The sequence below is a fragment of the Rhodofomes roseus genome (genome assembly GCF_022264815.1).
Source record: "Rhodofomes roseus strain CIRM-BRFM 1785 chromosome Unknown C8Q71scaffold_10, whole genome shotgun sequence".
Lineage (NCBI taxonomy): Eukaryota > Fungi > Basidiomycota > Agaricomycetes > Polyporales > Fomitopsidaceae > Rhodofomes > Rhodofomes roseus.
In genome coordinates, this window is record NW_025952966.1 from 198745 (window position 1) to 217173 (window position 18429).

Sequence of the window (18429 nt, forward strand, 5' to 3'; positions counted from 1 at the left end):
TAGGTACTAAGCATGTCCTCTGCGTCGCAACTGGAAAGATACGTCTTGCACAAACATGCCGTACATGAAGGCATTGTACATCTCAATCGTTTATGCCACAGGGTGCGTTTCGCTGGATGTTACAGCTCCCCCAGCTTGCACCGGATCATTCGCCTGGGTATCCGGTAGAGCCTGTTGTGTTACTACTGGCGACCTCTGCGTCTCTACCGACGGTCCTGACAATGATCTCCTGGCAGACTGCCTTGAATCCGGCCTTAGGCTGGCCAACTGACTCCTCGGCGACGCTGATGCCGACGCCGGGAGTGTCTCATGCTCATGCAATTCGAGGTTGCTCCCCCACGGTGCGAGATGTGGCTGCTCACGCACTTCGTGTCCTTCCCGCTCTTCCTGGACGCTCGACCCCCCTGTGCGAATGGAGACCGCAGGGGACAGCGGGCGAGGCGGTAAGCGAGGCGAGAGCAGCCAGTCTCTCCGCGGCGAAATTGGTTCCTCGGCATCCAGTTCACGCTGCTGCAGCAGCGGCGTCGTCTTTGGCGCGCGTCGCTCCCTGCTGACCTCTCGTGACCTAGATATACCCGGTGGAGAATCTTGCATTTGCGCTCGTGGCTGGACGGGAAGCGACTGCCGGTTTGGTCGCTGCGACATGGGTATGAGTGGTGCTGGCGGCGGCATGCCTGCAGACCGCTGTGATGGGTGGATGCTGCCTGTCGGTCGCGGCGGTAATTGCGGCCGGAAGTCTTCTGGCGGAGGCCCCCGCGCACTGACAAGCGCTGGGGAGTACGGAGGCGAGCGTTGTGGAGGGAGAGACGGAGAACGTCCGAGTCGCGGGCTACGTGATAATGAGCCGGATGGAAGCACGGGCGGTCCCATTGGGCCCAGAATGGATGCTTGGGATGATGCTCTGACCCGTGGAGATCCAGAAGTTGGTGAGCCAGGGGATGGGAGGGGTGAAGAGGCCGGGGCAATGGACAGAAGCTGAGGCGAACCCGTAGGCTGAAACAGGATATGCGCATTACTGATGAGGTCTTCGCACAGCGTATCCTGTTGTTGTAAGATCAGGCAAGCTCATGTGTCTCATAAAAATTGAGATAGATACCTTCCAAGAGTGCACGGCGAGCAGGTCGCCACCAGACTTTGGCATCTCATCCTCGCCGAAAATGACCGTGCCGAAGACAATCGCGAGGTTCTTAGCATCCATCTTGGTCCTCTCTGCATGTGCGACTACACGTGCGAGGTGCTCGACAAGGACCTTCAGTGTTTGCTGATGCACCATGGGCAATCTGCGAATCTTGCCCCGGATGACTTGGAAGTCATTCCCTCGGTGCTCCTCTGCAGCGGCATGAGAACCCACACAGCAGGTAGGTTGTATGTGACGGACGTACCGAGTTCCTCGCTATGAGCTAGCCGTTCGTGCAGTGGAAATCTGAACAGAGGCTCAGGAAGCTCACGAAGGTACATCTGTGTTGGCCGTCAGAGCTGGTGCGGTATATTATGGCATCACGGCCGCACCTTCAGAAGAGATGCTACAGCATATACATCGTCAATAGCGGGATTGAACTGGAAGGCCGATTCGTTCCGCTCGACCTTGTGTTGGAGCTGATCAATCATTCGCGTCAATCACATTGACACACGCAGATAAGACTCCTCTACATACCTCCCGCACGCTCGCATGTTTGCCAGACACCTTTTGGGCGGCTCCATATCAGCTCACGACACGGTAACCAATTGCAAACCAACGCACTCGATAGATCCCCTCGCACTCTAAGCCCCTCTTATCAATTTCCTTAACACAGATCCGCACGATCTTCGGCACTCCCTGTTCACCCTCGGCGCCCTGCAGATTCCTCGCCGTGGCGTAGTCCACGAGGCTCACGCCGAAGATCAAGTCCTTACACTCTCCGACGTTATAGTTGTAGTAATACACGGGCTTGGGAATAGCCGCGGCGAGCAGGCGCGGGATGTTGTATCCGACGATGGCGCTGTCGCGTGCGGAAGATATACGTTGGACCGAGCGTCGGCCGTGTTCGCAGATTTGGGACTGCGTTGCGCAAGTGGCACTGCGCAGAATACACAGTCAACGGGTGTCGCTGAGACATCAGATGTGACGGCGTACACCATGTTGTCGGTATACCTCTGAAGCACAGACTTCACTGTCTCCGCATTCTCGTGGACGAAGGTTTCCAAGCTCTACAAGTGCGACACTGAGTATCGTTCAACAGTCCAGAAGAATTTGGACTGACATTGTACCCCGACTCAAGTATCTTGACTCTCCGGAGACGGAGTGTCTCTTGCCAGTGCACGCCTTTCCGATATTCCCGGTCTTGATCCCAGCGGCTCAGTGTCACCCACACGCACGCATACGTCAGGGAAAAGCGCACCTGCTTCATCTGCATCCCGCTTCGCTCTCACGCTCTTCAACGCATTGTCCGACCGTCCCGCAAGGTCCTTCATGTTTCCTCCCTTGTCCAGGAAAGTCATCAACTGGTTGAGCTGCTTCTTTCCTACAATGCTCTGTCTCGCGTCATATCGACAAACGCGGGGAAGATAGCTAAGCACCTTGGTGAGCCAGGTCCTGCAATGCTGATGATGTACTCGTGGATGGAGAGCGGACATGGTTAGACGTTCCGCCGACTGACGGCCTTCGGTCGAGGGGACGCAGCGGCTGTGGGGCGGTGATTATCGCGGGGCGCGCCGAGAGGCCGGGGTTTGGCTTAACACCCGCAGAGTGCGGGGGTACAGCAAAGTGACCCTCTGTAGGTGAAAGAGGAGATTGGGTATTGAGCTGGATTGCGGCTTTGTATTCCTGTTTCGCCGTAGTTTCAGTGAAACAGGCGTAACTGAGACTCAGCGGAAGTGCTAACCTCTGCCTCTTGGCATTTCCTGAGGTAGTTCCGTTTGAGACGGGGAAGCACGTTCTCTGAATAATCGGTATGTGCTGTCACAGCGTCCTTGAGATCCTCCTTGATACGCTTCCGGATGCGGTCTTGGGTTTCCTGTGCTAGTGTGCATACGGTTTCTGGTACGATGAATAGCTTGTGAACTGACCCTAAGTGTCATGAGAGGGTTGATAACGTCGGCCGTCAATGCACCAAGGAACGCCACGCGCGTATCGGCCTCTGTAGCAACGATGCTTCAATTACTGTGCAACCGAACATCGCTCCGGGACGCACCTCTCGCCACATTGTCCCTGATCTCGTTCCATGCAGCCCTTGTCGTGCTGGAGTCTCCACGCCCTGGGTCGTCTAGAACTGTATCCGCCGCCTTGACCTTTCGGTGTAGCCGAAGCAACGCCTCCACACTAGACATCTCGTTTAAACCAAACGGCGTCGTCGTCTCACAGACAGACTCACTAATGCTCCTCGACCCTCCGTCTGCAAAGCATATATCAGTTCTAATCATGGGTATAGGTTTCTACATGCGTACCGTTCCAGAAAGAAGCTGAGGTATGACTCGGACAGGAACTTGAGATGGAGGTCGAAGAGGGCTATCGCGTCTTGCTGGGGCGGATCAGACGTTGACGGTCGGCTAGAAGCTTGGCTTTCTTGTGATCCAGACATAAAACTAGACTGGGCATGCACGCAGAAGTTGGGTAGGGGATGCGGAGGAGAGGGAGAGGGAGGGCACACGAACGCGAAACTGGAACTGGAAGCGGAGAACGACCACGTGCACCATATATGTATGGCACCGCAAGCGGGTGACGCACTCCGATCGCCCACCACACGCGTCTCCGAATCCCGAGAACGCGTTGATGCAGTGCAATTGAGTGCAATACTTGCTTGTTTGCAACGACTCAGACGACCTTGGGTTCTACCGAGAAACTGTAAGGTTCGACTCCATGCATCATACTTATGTAGTACGCTTCTGAAGTTGTGTCCGACGTCTGTAAGTATATTATGGGGAACGTACTAGTACTGACAAGAGATACGGTGTACTACGTATACGAGTAGTGCAAGAATCAGACCGACATCTGCGGGTCTATAACTATCCGTTACGTTCGGACCAAATTTCGAAACGATATGCGCCACACAGGGTCATCCACGTTGTTATGACAGACTCTGTAAGTCTGCACGAGCAAGCTATAGAGAATACCAGTCCGTGAGCATAGTTTACCGAGGTCACAGATACTCACAAGTGCCTATACGAAACTCAGCAGACCTCTCGGCTATCTTGGTTACAGCCAGTGATGCTCCTCAGGTTCAATCGTGAATCCCATCGAGAGCGGCTCGAGCGGCCCGATGCTGTCGTCGTCTAGCGGACGGATCACCATTGTGGAGGATACCACCCCGACGCGCATCCCCGCCGTCAGTGTTCGCACCAGTCGCGTCTTCAGAGGCTGAATGAAATCAGGTTTCCCTCTGCCCGCAGGCATGACGATGCTGTAGAAGTGGAAGGTGATAGTCAACAAGGGACACCCCTTGTGAACAGACGCAAGGGCCTGGTCGAGACGAGGCCAATCAACGTAATTCCAATCATCAGAAGTGTCATCGATTTCGAAATGCAGGTGAATGTCGCGCAGCTGGCCGGAAGGAAGCCCAGAAACGAAGGTGGGCAACGCGGCGAAAAATGGTTCATCGACCTCCCAGCGGAAGACAAAGGTCAAGGTCGTGAGTCGGTGATAACGTGAGAGATCGAGGTCCACCAGCCATGCTAGCATTCCAGCAATACAGGTCAATCGAGTTGCCTCACATGAAAGGCAACGACTCACTGTCTTCTGGGCATTGCACCTTCAGGGATTCCAAAGCCGTCTCCGACCTCCCCAAGACCTCCTTCAGAAGGGACGTATCGTCGATTTGTCGTCGCTCGATTATACAGCTGTCCCATGTGATTCGACTGAAGCTGACTTCGAACGGAGGCAACAGCAAGGAGCCCACGATTTGGCCGAGAATTGCTGGCGAGCTAGTATTGAAGTCCGCTACCAACGTCCGAATGCCTGTGCCGAGTGCACCGACGCAATGCCGCAGGTCCTCGATTTCATCGCTGGGCTCCGTCCTAGAGTCCTCGGGTACCATAGGCTGTATGATCATCTGCAAGTCCAGCCGGGAGAGTCGCGGAAAGAGGGATATGAGTAGCGTGAGTTCTTGCGACGAACGTAAGACAAGGTTGTCGATGAGGAGCTCCCTGAGGTCCGGGAATGGAAAGAACGCAGCCAATGCCTCGCGCAAGCTCCCAACGCCTGTCTCCGCGCGCAGCAGGTCGATGAAACCCATCCATTCGAAGGCGTACACCCGCAGGCAAGTGAGGTTGCGCAGGCCGCGCAGTATATGGCGCACCAGCTCCAAACGCTGCCCTTTCCGTTCGCCTCGGTTCCCGCTCACGAACGCCATGCCGGGCAGTCGGAGGTCCCGTACGTAGTCAGCGATTCTGGTGTGAGTGAACGCGGAGGTCTCCAGGGCATTGAGGAAGCGGAGGCAGTCCGGTACCCGCCTGAGGCAGATACACCCGAAGAGGTGCAGTCTGGTGACGGGAAGCCAGCTTTGGGATGTAAGACTGCAAGCTCTGAGAGCGACACGGTCATCGTGGAGATAGTCGACTATGTATTCGTGTAGCTCAAGCGGCAGTTGCAAGTGCAGTGGTGGTAATGACATGAGACAAAATGGCGTTGTCCGGTGGCGCGCGCGACGACCGTACGCCCGTACCTACTTATATAGTCGACCCTGAGTCGACCGCGACTACAGTAACATAGTACTTACGTACCCGTGCGCCGCGCGTGGCTAATTGAAATATCATATATCATGATTGAGAAGCTTCCGACGACTCAGTTGACCGCTGGCGAGCTGGGAACGACAAACTCAGCTCACAATCGACGATACCACGATACCATGAAGAAGACTCGAAAGATGAAGTTGTTGCCAGTGCATATTACTTGATGTCCCATTGACTGTGGTACCGCTTGAAATAGATCTTTATATTGAATGGAATAATCATATTCGATATCTGCATTGTAACGGATTATGACCGTCACTTTTGACGGTTCGTACGATGGGCATTCTTCTGCAGGTTGGTCATAGAGCATATGGTACTGCGCAGGCAGCTCCTCGACGTCAGACATGACCCAGCGCGAGCCTCGGATATACCTCCACGCTAACCGGCACTGCGCTGGCCACCGAGTCGGGAGCTGATCAACGAGCATCTGGAACACATCAAGTACCTCGTATGGCCGTAGCATTACTTGGACCCGAAGACTAAGCTCGAGGGTCGGGTATCTCTTGTGTAATGAGATGAGGGCGTTGTCGAGCTGTGGCCAAGGGAAGTTTAGCAAACTCGACCGAGGCTCGAAGGTCATAAGGGAAAATAACAATTGTAGTCGACGTAGGTGAGGAGCGTCGAGCGTGGCAAGGAATTCCGGGAGATAATCGAATTTGTTCGGGTAGTCGGGATGATCGATGTTGCAGGTGGATAGACCGAGGGTCAGACTAGCCAACCGTGTAAGAGACGATATGTTGAGGTGATGAAGCCAGTCTGCAATATTTCGCATGAGATGTGTTGAAGTCGAAGAGATAGGAGACTTACTGGCATGGTCGAAGTTGATCTCACACGCTTCCAAAACGTCGCTCGAGACGCGGATCGAGTCCAGCAGGACGGCGACATCAGACACCGCGTGCGGGTACCCAGGGTTGAGTTTAGTATCGAGGTCCCAACTGATCCTTCGAAGACGCAGTTTGATAGGGGGGGGGGGGGGGGGGGCAGCAGCCTCCGCACAAATTGCATGAAAGAAGGAACATAGTCATAGCAATCGACGTGTAGACTTTCAATACGTGTGCGGTATGCTTCGTCACCGATGGCTGAGATATCCTGAGTTATCTCCATGCCCTCCAGTCGGACGTCGGAGAGCTTGGGAAAGGCGGCGAGCAGGTGTAAGAGATCGTCTTCAGATTTGAAGGTGATGCCGTCAAGCCATAGTTTCCTGAGAGTCGGGGCTGGGGAGAGGGAAGCGACGGCGGCGCAGAGAGACGCGCTCGCAGTTTGCTGGGGTGACCGTGCTGCGACATCATCCACACTTTGCCACTCACAGTTCGCGAATCGAATTTTCAAGGACTTGATATTGACGAAACCTCGAAGGAGTTGATTGGCTGGGGGCCAATTCGCATGGCCGTTGTCGAAGAGTCGCAAGGTCAACTCGCGGACATGCATTGCGATTCCAATGGACGACAATGCCTCTATAGCCGCCGATAGCCTTGCAATGTTGTCCGATTGCCATCAGAGGGTGAGCTTGCGAAAGAGGTGGCGACGCGCGAGCGGGACCCATGCACGGCAGACCAAGCTACACATCCGAAGGCTTTGTCGCCGTGGTTCGTCTCCCAAGTGTTCGAGTATGCGGCTATGCAGTTCGAGCGGTAGTTGGCGGGGCATGCTGCACCAGGACAAGTCGAATGTCAGGAACAAATGTGCGCAAGCCAACCGTGGACCTACTTTCGTATCACACAACTCGGGAGGACGCTGGTGACAGTGGTAGTGGCAATGCCAGTGGCAAAGATGACCGTGTGGGACGAGTGCTGCGTGCAGACGAGTGCGACTCCGCAGGAACGCGCACATGTGGCGATCGGGCCACTAGATCTGGTTGGTTCTCCGAGAAAGTCGGATACGCTGAGGTCAATCTGCAAATCACTGGCAGCCAGCGTCCGCATGAGGGCTGCGACCCATCTCCCCCTCCAAAATCCAGGAATTGTCTACGATGATATACAGTATGCAATCTTGCCATTCTTACAATTCAGGTGCACGTCCGGCATCACAACGATTATTTAACCCGTTGCGATAATGAGCCGCGTGCAGCTGCCAGGATCATCGTTTACTCCGAGACTGATCAGGGCGCCCGACGTTGGCCCGACGCTGACTCGAAGCGCTCATCTATATAGCCTCTACCCCACTTGGGTCCGGGACGCAAGCTCGTCTGCTATTCTCTGGTGGCTGTATTCCTCTCGTAGGCCGGCGATGGAAAGTCAGGGCTATCTGGCCAGCCTCTGGCAGTCGACCTGGGATACGTCTCAATTCTATCTAGGACAAGCCCCGAGTTCCGCCAGGCCGTTCACTCCGTCGAGTGTGTCGCAGCTAGCGGGTGCAACGTACGTCGCCCCATGTCGTCGCGAAAGATGTCTCACCCCCCTCTCCGCACAGTACTGTCTTCACAGATAGTCTTGTATTCCCTGGGTATGCGGCAACAGCTTCGCTGCTCGTGTTGTTCGCACAGCTCGTCGCGCGTTCGGAACCAGCGAAGACGTTATACAAGAAACTTGCGACCTCGGACGCGGACTCGGTGGATGGGACAGAGGAAGAGGACACAGCCGATGTCGCGACGGAGCCGCAGCATTCATCTGTCGTTACACGATACACAGCTCAGTATGGTGGTCCGGTCATCTTCGCCTATCGTGTTCTCCGCCTCCTGTGCACACTTGGCCTCCTTGCCTTGTCCATCTTCACTGCAGTCGTCAGTGCTCACGAAGGCTCTGCACCTCTTGGCTCTCTCACCCTGCCGCACGTTGCACTTTGTCTGGCCTATGTGAGTAGACTCGGCGGGGGCGGACGTTTTTCCTGCTGACGCTTCTCCCCTCCCCCCCCCCCCCCTTCATAGGCATATGCGTCAATTCTCGGTGTGATCTCTGTCATAGTGAACGCGAACGCCGCTAAACTCGCGACGCACCACCTGGCTCTGGTGCTTGCGTTCACTTGGGCTATCTTCGTCTACCGCGACGTCTGGCCGCTTGCCACCTTCACTCTTCAGCCAGTAGATCGCGCAGAAGGCGGGCTGCTGTGGGCGAAGTTTGCTCTCCTCACGGTTGCCGGTGTGGCGGTGCCCTTGCTTGTTCCTCGCCAGTACACACCCGCTGACCCCAAGGACCCATGGAAGCCGATTCCAGAGCAGACGTCGTCACTGCTCTCGATGATGCTGTTCCTCTGGATGGATCCGACTGTCATCGAGGCGTACAAGGTCCCACACCTACCACTCGACAGGCTCCCGCCGCTCGCCGACTACGACAGCGCGAAGCACCTCGTCAAGCGCAGCTTCAAGCGCCTCGACCCGTTCCAAGTGAAGAACCAGCGGCACCTGTTCTTCGGGCTGATGTCCGTGTTCCGCACGGAGTACATAGTGCTCGCGATCACGTTGTCCATCCAGGTTATCACGGCCTTCGCGAGTCCGCTCGGGATCAGGAATCTCTTGCGCTACCTCGAGGCGGACGGCGAGGGCGCGGTCGTACGGCCGTGGGTGTGGATTTCGTGGCTGTTCATTGGGCCGATGGTTGGCTCGGTCGCGCTGCAGTGTTACATCTTCACGACTACCCGCATGCTCGTGCGCACGACGAGCATCATCACGCAGCTTCTCTTCGAGCACTCCCTGCGCATCCGCATGAAGGCTGAGGTGCCCGACTCGCCTGCGAGCAGCACTGTCACCACGGCCGTCGGGACGCCAGACAACGCGTCCATCGCGGAGACTGAGGGTGTGCCCTCGCAGAGCCCCACTGAAGGCGAGAACCACAGTCCGGCGGGCAGCGAAGACGAGACGGTACGCGCTAGCACCATCAGCGTCACTTCGACTTCAACTACTGCCAAGGGCAAGAGAAAGTCCAAGGCACTCTCCCAGGCGGGGGAAGGTAAGACGGAGGGGCCGAAGAAGAGCGAAGAGGCGAAGGGCGGAAATCTTGTTGGCAAGATAAACAACCTGGTCACAACGGATCTGGACAATCTTATCAATGGACGCGACTTCTTGTTCATCGGTGAGTTTACTTTGACATGGCGCGCTTGATTGGCTCGGCTCACCGCCCGAAAGTGATCGAAATCCCATTACAGCTTTCCCTCTGCATATGGTTCTTGTATTCCATTCTCGGCTGGAGGTGAGGCTTCATCCAGGTTCGTTATAAGATACTGTACTGAGCCTACCGACGCAGCGCATTCGCCGGTATGGCGACGATGGTGCTACTGTTCCCGCTCCCCGGCTACGTCGCCGGCAAGATTCAGACCGTCCAGGTGGAGAAAATGAAGACAACGGATCATCGCGTACAGAGCGTCACGGAGTGTGAGTGACCTCCCCTTCCATAACAGCAGGAGCGCCTCGAACCCTTGATCCTATAGCAATGAACGTAATTCGCATGATCAAGCTATTCGGATGGGAGCCTCGTGTCGTACAACAGCTCTCAGACAAGCGCGAGCACGAGCTGTTCTACCAATGGAGGTATAGGATGCTAGGGCTCATCAACGCAAATCTCAAGTGCGTCTTTTGGCTACGCCCCCTGCTGATTGCGAGCTGATTTGCGCTCAGCTATATCATTCCATTGATAACGATGATAGTCACGTTCATAACATATGTCAGTGAAGTGCGGGCTCCTAGCTGACAACCATATTGACGTAGTATTCTCAGTCTCTGGTCATGAAGAGGGAGCTGACAGCGTCGACGGTGTTCTCAACCATGTCAGGTACGATTCTGCGTCATGTCTATATGATCTCGCTCACCGGTCTACAGTCTTTGATATGCTCAGGCAGACTCTGCAAGGCGTTTTTGCCCTCGTCCCTGCCATCATCCGAGGTACTGAAAATCGTGATGTCTCAAGGCCTTGTCTGACTCCACTCAACAGCGAAGGTGTCTCTCGACCGTGTGGATGAGTTCCTCAAAAAGGTAAGATCACAATTTCACTCCCACAAAACGACCGCATTCATAGTTGCGTTCTTTTCTCAGACCGAGCTGCTCGATGAATTCTCTGCGGACTCTCATGAAGCCGAAGCCCTGATCCCCAAGACACTCGTCACTCATGACATCATCGGTGTTCGCAACGCTGCGTTCACTTGGACGAACGAGAGCCACGGATTGTCAACGCCAGCGTCGCCGGGTACACCTGGCCGGTCGCGGAGGAACTTCGTGCTTCGTATCGATGACGAAGTACAGTTGAAGCGCGGACACGTCAACCTCATCGTTGGACCTACGGGATCGGGAAAGACCTCGTTCTTGATGGCTCTGCTCGGTGAGTCCAATAAGGGATCGGAGTTCCGAGAATGAAAAGCTAACATGGGTATAGGTGAGATGCACTACATCCCATCGGGGCCTGACTCGTACTACCACCTGCCTCGCACTGGTGGCGTTGCGTATGCAGCGCAAGAGTCGTGGGTGCAGAATGAAACCATCAAGGTAGGATGCACGCTTCCATAGGCGTTTGGCCGTGCTCATCATCTCAAAGGATAACATCTTGTTTGGTGCCCCGTATGATGAGGAGCGGTACAACAAAGGTAAGGCACTTCAACTCGCTGTTCCGGAGGAGCGACTCAACGGAGGACAGTCATTGATCAATGTGGCCTGTCACGTGATCTCACTCTCTTTGAGGCCGGAGATCAGACTGAAGTTGGCGAGAAGGGGTTGACTCTGAGGTAACGTCGCCCATCCAGCTAATTTGCCTCTATGCTCACCGTAGACTATCATTCAGTGGTGGCCAGAAGGTAATCGAATTCTTGACTTCCCCCCATACACAACTGATCCACATCTAGGCTCGTATCACGCTCGCTCGTGCTGTATACTCATCCGCGGAGATTCTTCTCCTTGACGACGTGTTGGCCGCTCTTGACGTCCATACTGCTAAGTGGATAGTGGACAAATGTTTCAAAGGAGACCTCATTCGTGGCCGGACTGTGCTATTGGTGGTACGCATCACAACCCTCCTCTGAACATGTCACGCTGAGCGATGTATCCAGACACACAATGTGGCGATGGCCAGTCCAATTGCCGATTTCGTTGTGTCCCTCGGTACGGACGGCCGGGTCGCCGGTCAGGGAACCCTGTCAAAGGTGTTGGCAAAAGATAAGGAACTATCCAAGGAACTCGACGAGGAGACCAAGGGTATCGAGAAAGCCGAGCACACCGTCGACGATCAGCAACCGAACGACGAGCCAGAGAAGTCGGACGGCAAGTTAATTATGTCCGAGGAAGTCTCCGTCGGGCATGTCAGCTGGCCAGCGTGTGCGTATCTTTGTTTCTCGTCGTCGATAGCGACGTTGCTTACGACGGAGCAGTGAAGATGTTCTTCTCCAGTCTCGGAGGCGCGCACCAGTTCACTTTCTGGCTGCTATGCATAGGTACTCTCGTGTTGTCCCAGCTATTCGACACACTTGAGACGTGGTTCCTTGGCCAATGGGCTCGTCAGTACGAGGAGCATGATCCTTCTGAGGTCAACGTGCCCTTGTGAGTAACTATCTCTTTCGGGATATGCGAAGTTCAACCCTGACATCGTGTGACCAATAGCTACTTAGCTGGGTATGGCATCCTGCTGCTGTGCTCGGCGACCACCTACTGTATCGGTTACATGGTTTACGTTTACGGTGCTTTGAGGGCTTCACGCTCTATACATGTATCGCTCGTCCAATCTGTCCTTGGAACCACTCTCAGGTCAGTGATAGCCTGCCTTAGACTTGTCTTCGACTAATGGCCGGACTTACCAGGTGGCTGGATATGACGCCGACATCTCGTATCATCACTCGGTGTACACAAGATATAGCAGCAGGTCATCATCTTAACCTATCAGACATAGGCTGCGTGTACTTACTACAATCACAGTCGATGGACCTATCACTGACTACTTCCGGTCGGTCGTGGAATTGACTGCGGCGATGGCGTGCAAGCTCGCCGCCGTCGTTGTCATGTCCCCGATTTTCCTCTTCCCTGGTGCATTTGTAGCGATCGCTGGCGGGTGGCTTGGACAGGTCTACATGAAGGCGCAGCTGTCGGTGAAGCGTGAAATGAGTAACGCACGATCTCCCGTTCTGGGGCACTTCGGTGCTGCTATTGCCGGACTGAGTGCGTGATTTTTTAACTGCCGAGCATTATTCCAGTTGACTCCCCCTTTAGCTTCGATTCGGGCATATGGGGCGCAGGATGCGTTCAGGACAGAGTCGTACGCGCGTAGCGATCGATGGACCATTGCTGCTCGTACCTTTTACAACCTAAACCGGTGCGTACGAGTTGATAAAGGCTACGTGTCGGCTGACTCAGATGAAACGGCAGGTGGATTTGCATCCGTATAGATGCTTTGGGGGCCCTGTTTTCTACCGGTCTTGCTGCTTACCTTGTGTACGGAGGCACATTTAATGCATCCAACACCGGGTTTTCTCTCAACATGGCAGGTCAGTGCTCTGTCGTATCGGAAGTCGCTCAGCTTCGCTGAATATCGCATCAGTTGGTTTCAGCGGCATGATTCTGTGGTGGGTCCGTATCTTCAACGAGTTCGAGGTGTCAGGTGAGTAGCATATCCTGCCGTCAGCTTTTTTGTCTGTACTGACACGTCTCCACAGGCAACAGGTAAGTCTTGAGCACCATGTGCATGTCTTTGCCTCTCACATCTACCCAGCTTGGAGCGTATCGAGCAATACGTCCACATTGAGCGAGAGCCAAAGCCGACGGTTGATGGTATTCCCCCCGCATACTGGCCTGCAAGTGGTGATTTGAAAGTGACCAAGTTGTCTGCTCGTTACTCTCCGGTGAGTTCGGTGAATTCTCAGACGAATATCGTCTCACTTTCGACATAGGATGGTCCTCGTGTCCTGCACGAGCTGTGTTTCGAAGTCAAGTCAGGCGAGCGTGTTGGAATCGGTACGTGTAGAACCTCATTAAGGACCCGTGCAAAGCGCTTACGCTGTGTCGCAGTGGGTCGGACGGGTAGCGGCAAGGTCAATGGACCAAGTTAGCCAATATGTGCATCCACTGATACGTGACCATACAGAGTTCGCTGACACTTTCGCTGCTGCGATGTATCCTCACGGAAGGCAAAGTATACTATGATGGGCTGGCTACCGACGAGATCAATCTCGACGCCTTGCGTTCAAATATTACGATCATACCTCAAGTGGTATGTACAGTCCAGTTCCGCGCGCAACTATCAAGCTCACGCCGTTGGGGTTCACTAGCCTGAGCTACTCAGTGGTACACTTCGCCAAAATCTCGATCCATTCGAACAACATGATGATGCTGTGCTAAACGACGCACTGCGCGCCGCCGGGCTCTTCAACTTGCAAAGTGAGATGGACGAAGGACGAATCACCCTTGACAGTCAAATCTCGAGTGGCGGGGGCAACCTATCAGTCGGTCAACGACAAATCCTTGCGTTGGCGAGAGCCATTGTTCGCCAAAGCAAGCTGTTGATCCTCGATGAAGGTCCGTTTTCCTGCGCTATCTCAGTCCTTGTTTACTGACTGAGGTCATTCAGCAACGTCTGCGATTGGTGCATTTGTTTACTAAGAAGAAGAGAGGTACAATCTACTGACACTTGCATCAGATTATGCAACGGATACCGTGATTCAAGAATCTCTACGAAGAGAACTGGATAAGGGTGTCACGCTGCTCACGATTGCTCATCGTTTACAGACGATCATGGACGCAGACAAGATTGTGAGTGACATGTATACAGTTCTGTGTTCCATGCGACTAACTCGTACGCAGATGGTTTTGGATGCTGGCCGTATTGTAAGTCATGAAATCGACCCCTTTACCGATGACCCGTTTGAATGAGCTTCCTAGGTCGAATTTGGCAGTCCTAGCGAGCTGCTCAAGGAACCAAAAGGCATGCTCAAAGCGCTGGTAGACGAAAGCGGAGACAAAGACACGCTTTATGCCATGGCAAACAAGGCTGCATCCACTTCATGAAAAGAGTGCTAATTCGATTAATGGCTCACTTACTTAGTCTAGTTTTGAGAGCGGTCGCTCGGGACACGGACAGAATCTGTATCTTTATATGACGATAGATGAAGGAGACATACAGTCCGATATATAAGTACGAGTATAAAGTACAGTGTCAGAAGCGATTGGTCCAAGACGGTAGTAGGCCAACAACGATTATGACATTATCAAGTCATCATCCGTGGAAGACCCGTTCAGGAGAAAGCCCGGACGCATGTCATGAGCACAGTTGAACACGACATCACGACCCGGGGCCGCGATCTGTCTTCTGTACTCGAGATGCTTGGAATGGCTCACGGCCGGGTGGTCAATTGTAATCGAACTCGTCCCAGTATTCCCTGTCTTCTTCAGGCTCCTCCTCCTCCTGTAGCCGCGGGTCAACCCCCGTCATCTGGCTCATCCACTGGAGTACTCTTGGATGGGCAACGACCCTGCGACATCGTTAGTTCGCCTGCCAACGCCCTAGACAACCAGGACACAGCGTGTGTACATACTTGGTTGGATCGAAGCCGTGTACCTCGAGTGTGTTCATGCTCGTCGCTCTGGACAGTGCAACGTACGCTGCAAATGGCCGAGTTCATTGATGAGTGACGAGAAATGGCGTCATGACGGACCTTGTCCCTTCTCGAAGACACGCCCGAGATTGACGCGAACACGTTCCAATGTCTGCCCCTGAGACTTGTGAATGCTGAGTGCCCAAGCCAAAATGAGCGGTATCTGTGCCAATGGAGCCATGAGTCAATGTCATGAGTGGATTCGCCTGCAGGCTGCACGTTCGCACCTGATCGCGCGCCGCCTCCACTCTACCCTCCCCATTGATGACTTCGAAGGAAGCAGGGATACACAGCGTGCGCCTTTTGGCAGGAAAATCGACTATGGGGAACTGGTAGTCAATCTCAAGCACGTCTTCAGAAATCTTCTCGCGGCTCCCGTCGGCGAGCTGTGTCCGAGCGATGTCCACTCCACGGGCATGTGCATCGCGGGGGGTGCTAAAGGCGACTACCCGCCCTACGGAGCCGTTTACGAGCTCGCCTTGGACGAGGTTCTGACAGGCCGAGGATTCAGTAAGCCCAACACCGACGCATGCAAGCCGACTGACCTTGATGAGCATGACCTGAGCACCGGTCTAGAACAATCAGCGGGGCCTACATCACAGCAATCACATCGAGATGTTACCTTTAGTACAAGCTCTTTGGGCGCGACCAGCCGGTCCAGCAGATTTCGAGCCCTCTCCGCAGTGATCTCATTGCCATTACCATCCCTCCCTGACCTATCGATGGCAAGATACCTGTGCGGTGAGTCGGGGAGCTGTGCAAGACGCGCGTTATTGGCGATTTCAACTTCTCGCCGCGTCGGAAACCTGGAGTTCAGTGTTTGAATGCCACCTCAACGATGCGGAATATTTAACGCACAGGTCAGTGGGGTCAATACCGTCATCGTAGGTCACTTTGCGAGAGAGCTTCTTGAATTCAACGATTGTTTCTGGAGTAAGGTGTCCGAACCGCATAGAGTTCAGCATGTCGACGAAAGCTATGATGAGTGTGCGTTAGCGAGCGTGAAATCGAGTACAGACGTATTCCTTGCCTTGGTCTTTCTGTCGGAACACACGACGGAGGACGACCGGCCGCCCAACGCAAGCACCCCACGAATCCGCATCGAAGGCAAACTTGGCTGATTGCTGACCACTGTCCGGTACAGGTGGTAATTGGCAGAAATCGCCAGACAAAACGAGCTATTGCAGTCTAGAGCATGAGTCCGCGTTCGTATCAGGGACGCGAGCGTACCTGTATACCGCCAAAAGGACGAGGGTTACTCCGTATTCCACGACCGATGAATTCCTGAAATTGATGTCATGCGTATGCAGTGAGATGAAGGCATAACACCCACTAGTTTGTCGAAGAGATCACCATCGATCATCGAGACTACAACCGAGGATCATTGGTGAATCAAAGTCAGTTCGTCACGACTTCGACACTCACTCTCGTCAACTATAAGCGTCTTTACTTGTTTCCACCTTGAGACGACTCTGGTATCAGTCTTCTGCCCATCGGGCATGAACCGCTCTTTGTGTCTTAAGTACTTGTCATGACCGAGGAGTTTCCCAATAATCTGTTCTTTACTCTCCTTTCCGAGCCCAATTCCGGCCCAGGAATGCAACGTGCATCCGCCAATGTTGACAGCCGCAATCCCCGTGGCGGCAGTAATCGCCAACGAGTTTGAGTGGCGGCCACCGCAATGTTGGATAATCTCGCGCAGAAGGACAGATTTCCCCGTACCTGGTTAAAGCTCAACATGATAGGCTGTAGGACACTGTTCCCGGAATCCCTGCACGTACCAGCAGATCCGGTGAAGAAGACATTCTGCCCAGACTTGACCAGATTCAGTACGGCATGCTGCTCGGGCGATAGAGTGATTTTAGGTTCGGACATGTCCTTGACCATGGATGCCGTCGTCACTGAGCCGACTGTCGCCGATGGTTCATCCTGGATCTTTGGGGCCCTAGCAGTTCGTCCGTTATCCCTGGTCGAGGAGAGGGCATGACCCGGCCTCGGTTGCGCAGCCTCCTCGTTGACATGTTCTTCATGTGAAATTATGAGGCTCATATCTGCCGAACGTAAATCATCTTACCCGTATCATGATGAATAAGGGTCGTTCCGAGCCATGACTGCGCCTCAGACAGACTGTTGAAGCTCTTGTGTACTGCCCCAGGATACCTAGAGACCTTTCGCAGCGCTGTTTCACCAGCCATCCATAGCTTCACGGAGGAGACCTCTCACGTTCTGCTTCGCCTACATGCAGGATAAGGAAGTTCAGCGAGGAAGTTCAGCGATGGTGTCGGATAACGTGCATCTACCACCGACCTCTTCCCAGGACGTGTAAACTTGAGGGCCCTGCCTGCCTATCTTCACTGCGTAAAACTTATTCTTAGACCCCTTTGCCATGAGATGAACTCGGTCGAAGGTGCGACCTTGTTCTGTGCGTTGTGTGGTGGCATGCTGCCACAGCATGCCGCAAGACGCGACAGGAGGACGCGTCGCGTTGAGTTCACGTGATGGTGATCCCGATCCCTGGCTGCCTTGTATGGTAGCATCGTGAGTTACTGAAACCTACAGCTGCAGGCTCTTCCAACTGCAGAGGCAATATGTAGACCACATAGCATCGGTTACGACAACAGAAGAGCTATGTACAATTGGGAAGAGGTACCGGTTTGTATCTGACGCCATTCATCCATGCAGGTCAAGGCTGAACCTTTTGATTGGATCGCCCGGGCCCGGGTTACACTGCCAGCAGTACCTCTGTTCTCTAGTGGCCTCACAATTAACGCATTCTTGAGTCCGCCTCTCGTTGATATAACCGTCAGAATGAAATTTCAAATGCTCTTGCAACAGGGTTCTTCCCGCGTCAAGGGGCAGATGTTCTGTTCAGTACTGCTTCGTATCGTCCGGTAGATGGTTTGAATAATCGCGACTTCATCGTTATCACAGCCCTGTAACGTCAGTGTGCGTTTTGTTGGTATTCTGTGCTGAAGGTGGCGCCTGACATAATCTTAAACAGCTCACTCATCATCATGAAGGTATAAGTGTATCTGTGTGCCATGGGACGCGTGAGACTAGCTAAACTGACTCTTCAATAGTACTTGAATATGCCAACGCATTCGAATTCCTCACGAACCTCACCAGTAGAGCGCGTGTGTAAGAGGGCCTTCCTAAGGTGTCATTGAGTCGCATGGAGGGCTCAGCGCTCAGGCCTCAGGATCGGGCACCCTCGCGACAATCAATGGCACCGTC

The 18429-nt window shown here is 54.0% G+C and overlaps 3 protein-coding genes across 3 annotated transcripts; 1 reads left to right on the forward strand and 2 right to left on the reverse strand.

Moving 5' to 3' along the window:
* Positions 1-675: 675 nt before the first annotated feature.
* Positions 676-3557, reverse strand: C8Q71DRAFT_694394 (RhoGAP-domain-containing protein; the record flags this gene model as incomplete). The annotated part of the gene is made up of 15 exons (XM_047919899.1): positions 676-1041; positions 1097-1329; positions 1383-1458; positions 1510-1596; positions 1655-1684; positions 1742-2057; positions 2114-2187; positions 2241-2320; positions 2379-2501; positions 2557-2782; positions 2862-2993; positions 3046-3116; positions 3171-3298; positions 3351-3371; positions 3424-3557. Coding segments are annotated over 15 exons (2097 nt in total), but the record flags the coding sequence as incomplete, so codon positions are not given.
* A 154-nt stretch (positions 3558-3711) lies between these two features.
* Positions 3712-5629, reverse strand: C8Q71DRAFT_758372 (uncharacterized protein). The gene is made up of 2 exons (XM_047923735.1): positions 4706-5629; positions 3712-4647 (listed from the first exon to the last, which is right to left on the reverse strand). The coding sequence occupies exons 1-2, from the start codon at positions 5583-5585 to the stop codon at positions 4172-4174; spliced, it is 1356 nt and encodes a 451-aa protein (XP_047778769.1). The 5' UTR covers positions 5586-5629; the 3' UTR covers positions 3712-4171.
* Positions 5630-7784: 2155 nt separating this feature from the next.
* On the forward strand, positions 7785-14608 carry C8Q71DRAFT_907439 (uncharacterized protein; the record flags this gene model as incomplete). Its single annotated transcript, XM_047928953.1, has 33 exons — positions 7785-8060; positions 8113-8494; positions 8567-9707; positions 9761-9824; positions 9879-10006; positions 10063-10198; positions 10250-10295; positions 10349-10403; positions 10451-10513; positions 10563-10603; positions 10664-10946; positions 11001-11110; positions 11160-11208; positions 11259-11346; positions 11403-11415; positions 11464-11616; positions 11668-11932; positions 11986-12154; positions 12215-12358; positions 12412-12473; positions 12527-12766; positions 12818-12920; positions 12974-13092; positions 13146-13209; positions 13314-13446; positions 13495-13558; positions 13613-13635; positions 13689-13814; positions 13873-14119; positions 14172-14186; positions 14241-14353; positions 14405-14428; positions 14483-14608. Exons 1-33 carry the CDS (start codon positions 7930-7932, stop codon positions 14606-14608), a joined length of 4920 nt encoding a protein of 1639 aa, XP_047778770.1. The 5' UTR covers positions 7785-7929.
* Positions 14609-18429: the final 3821 nt, after the last annotated feature.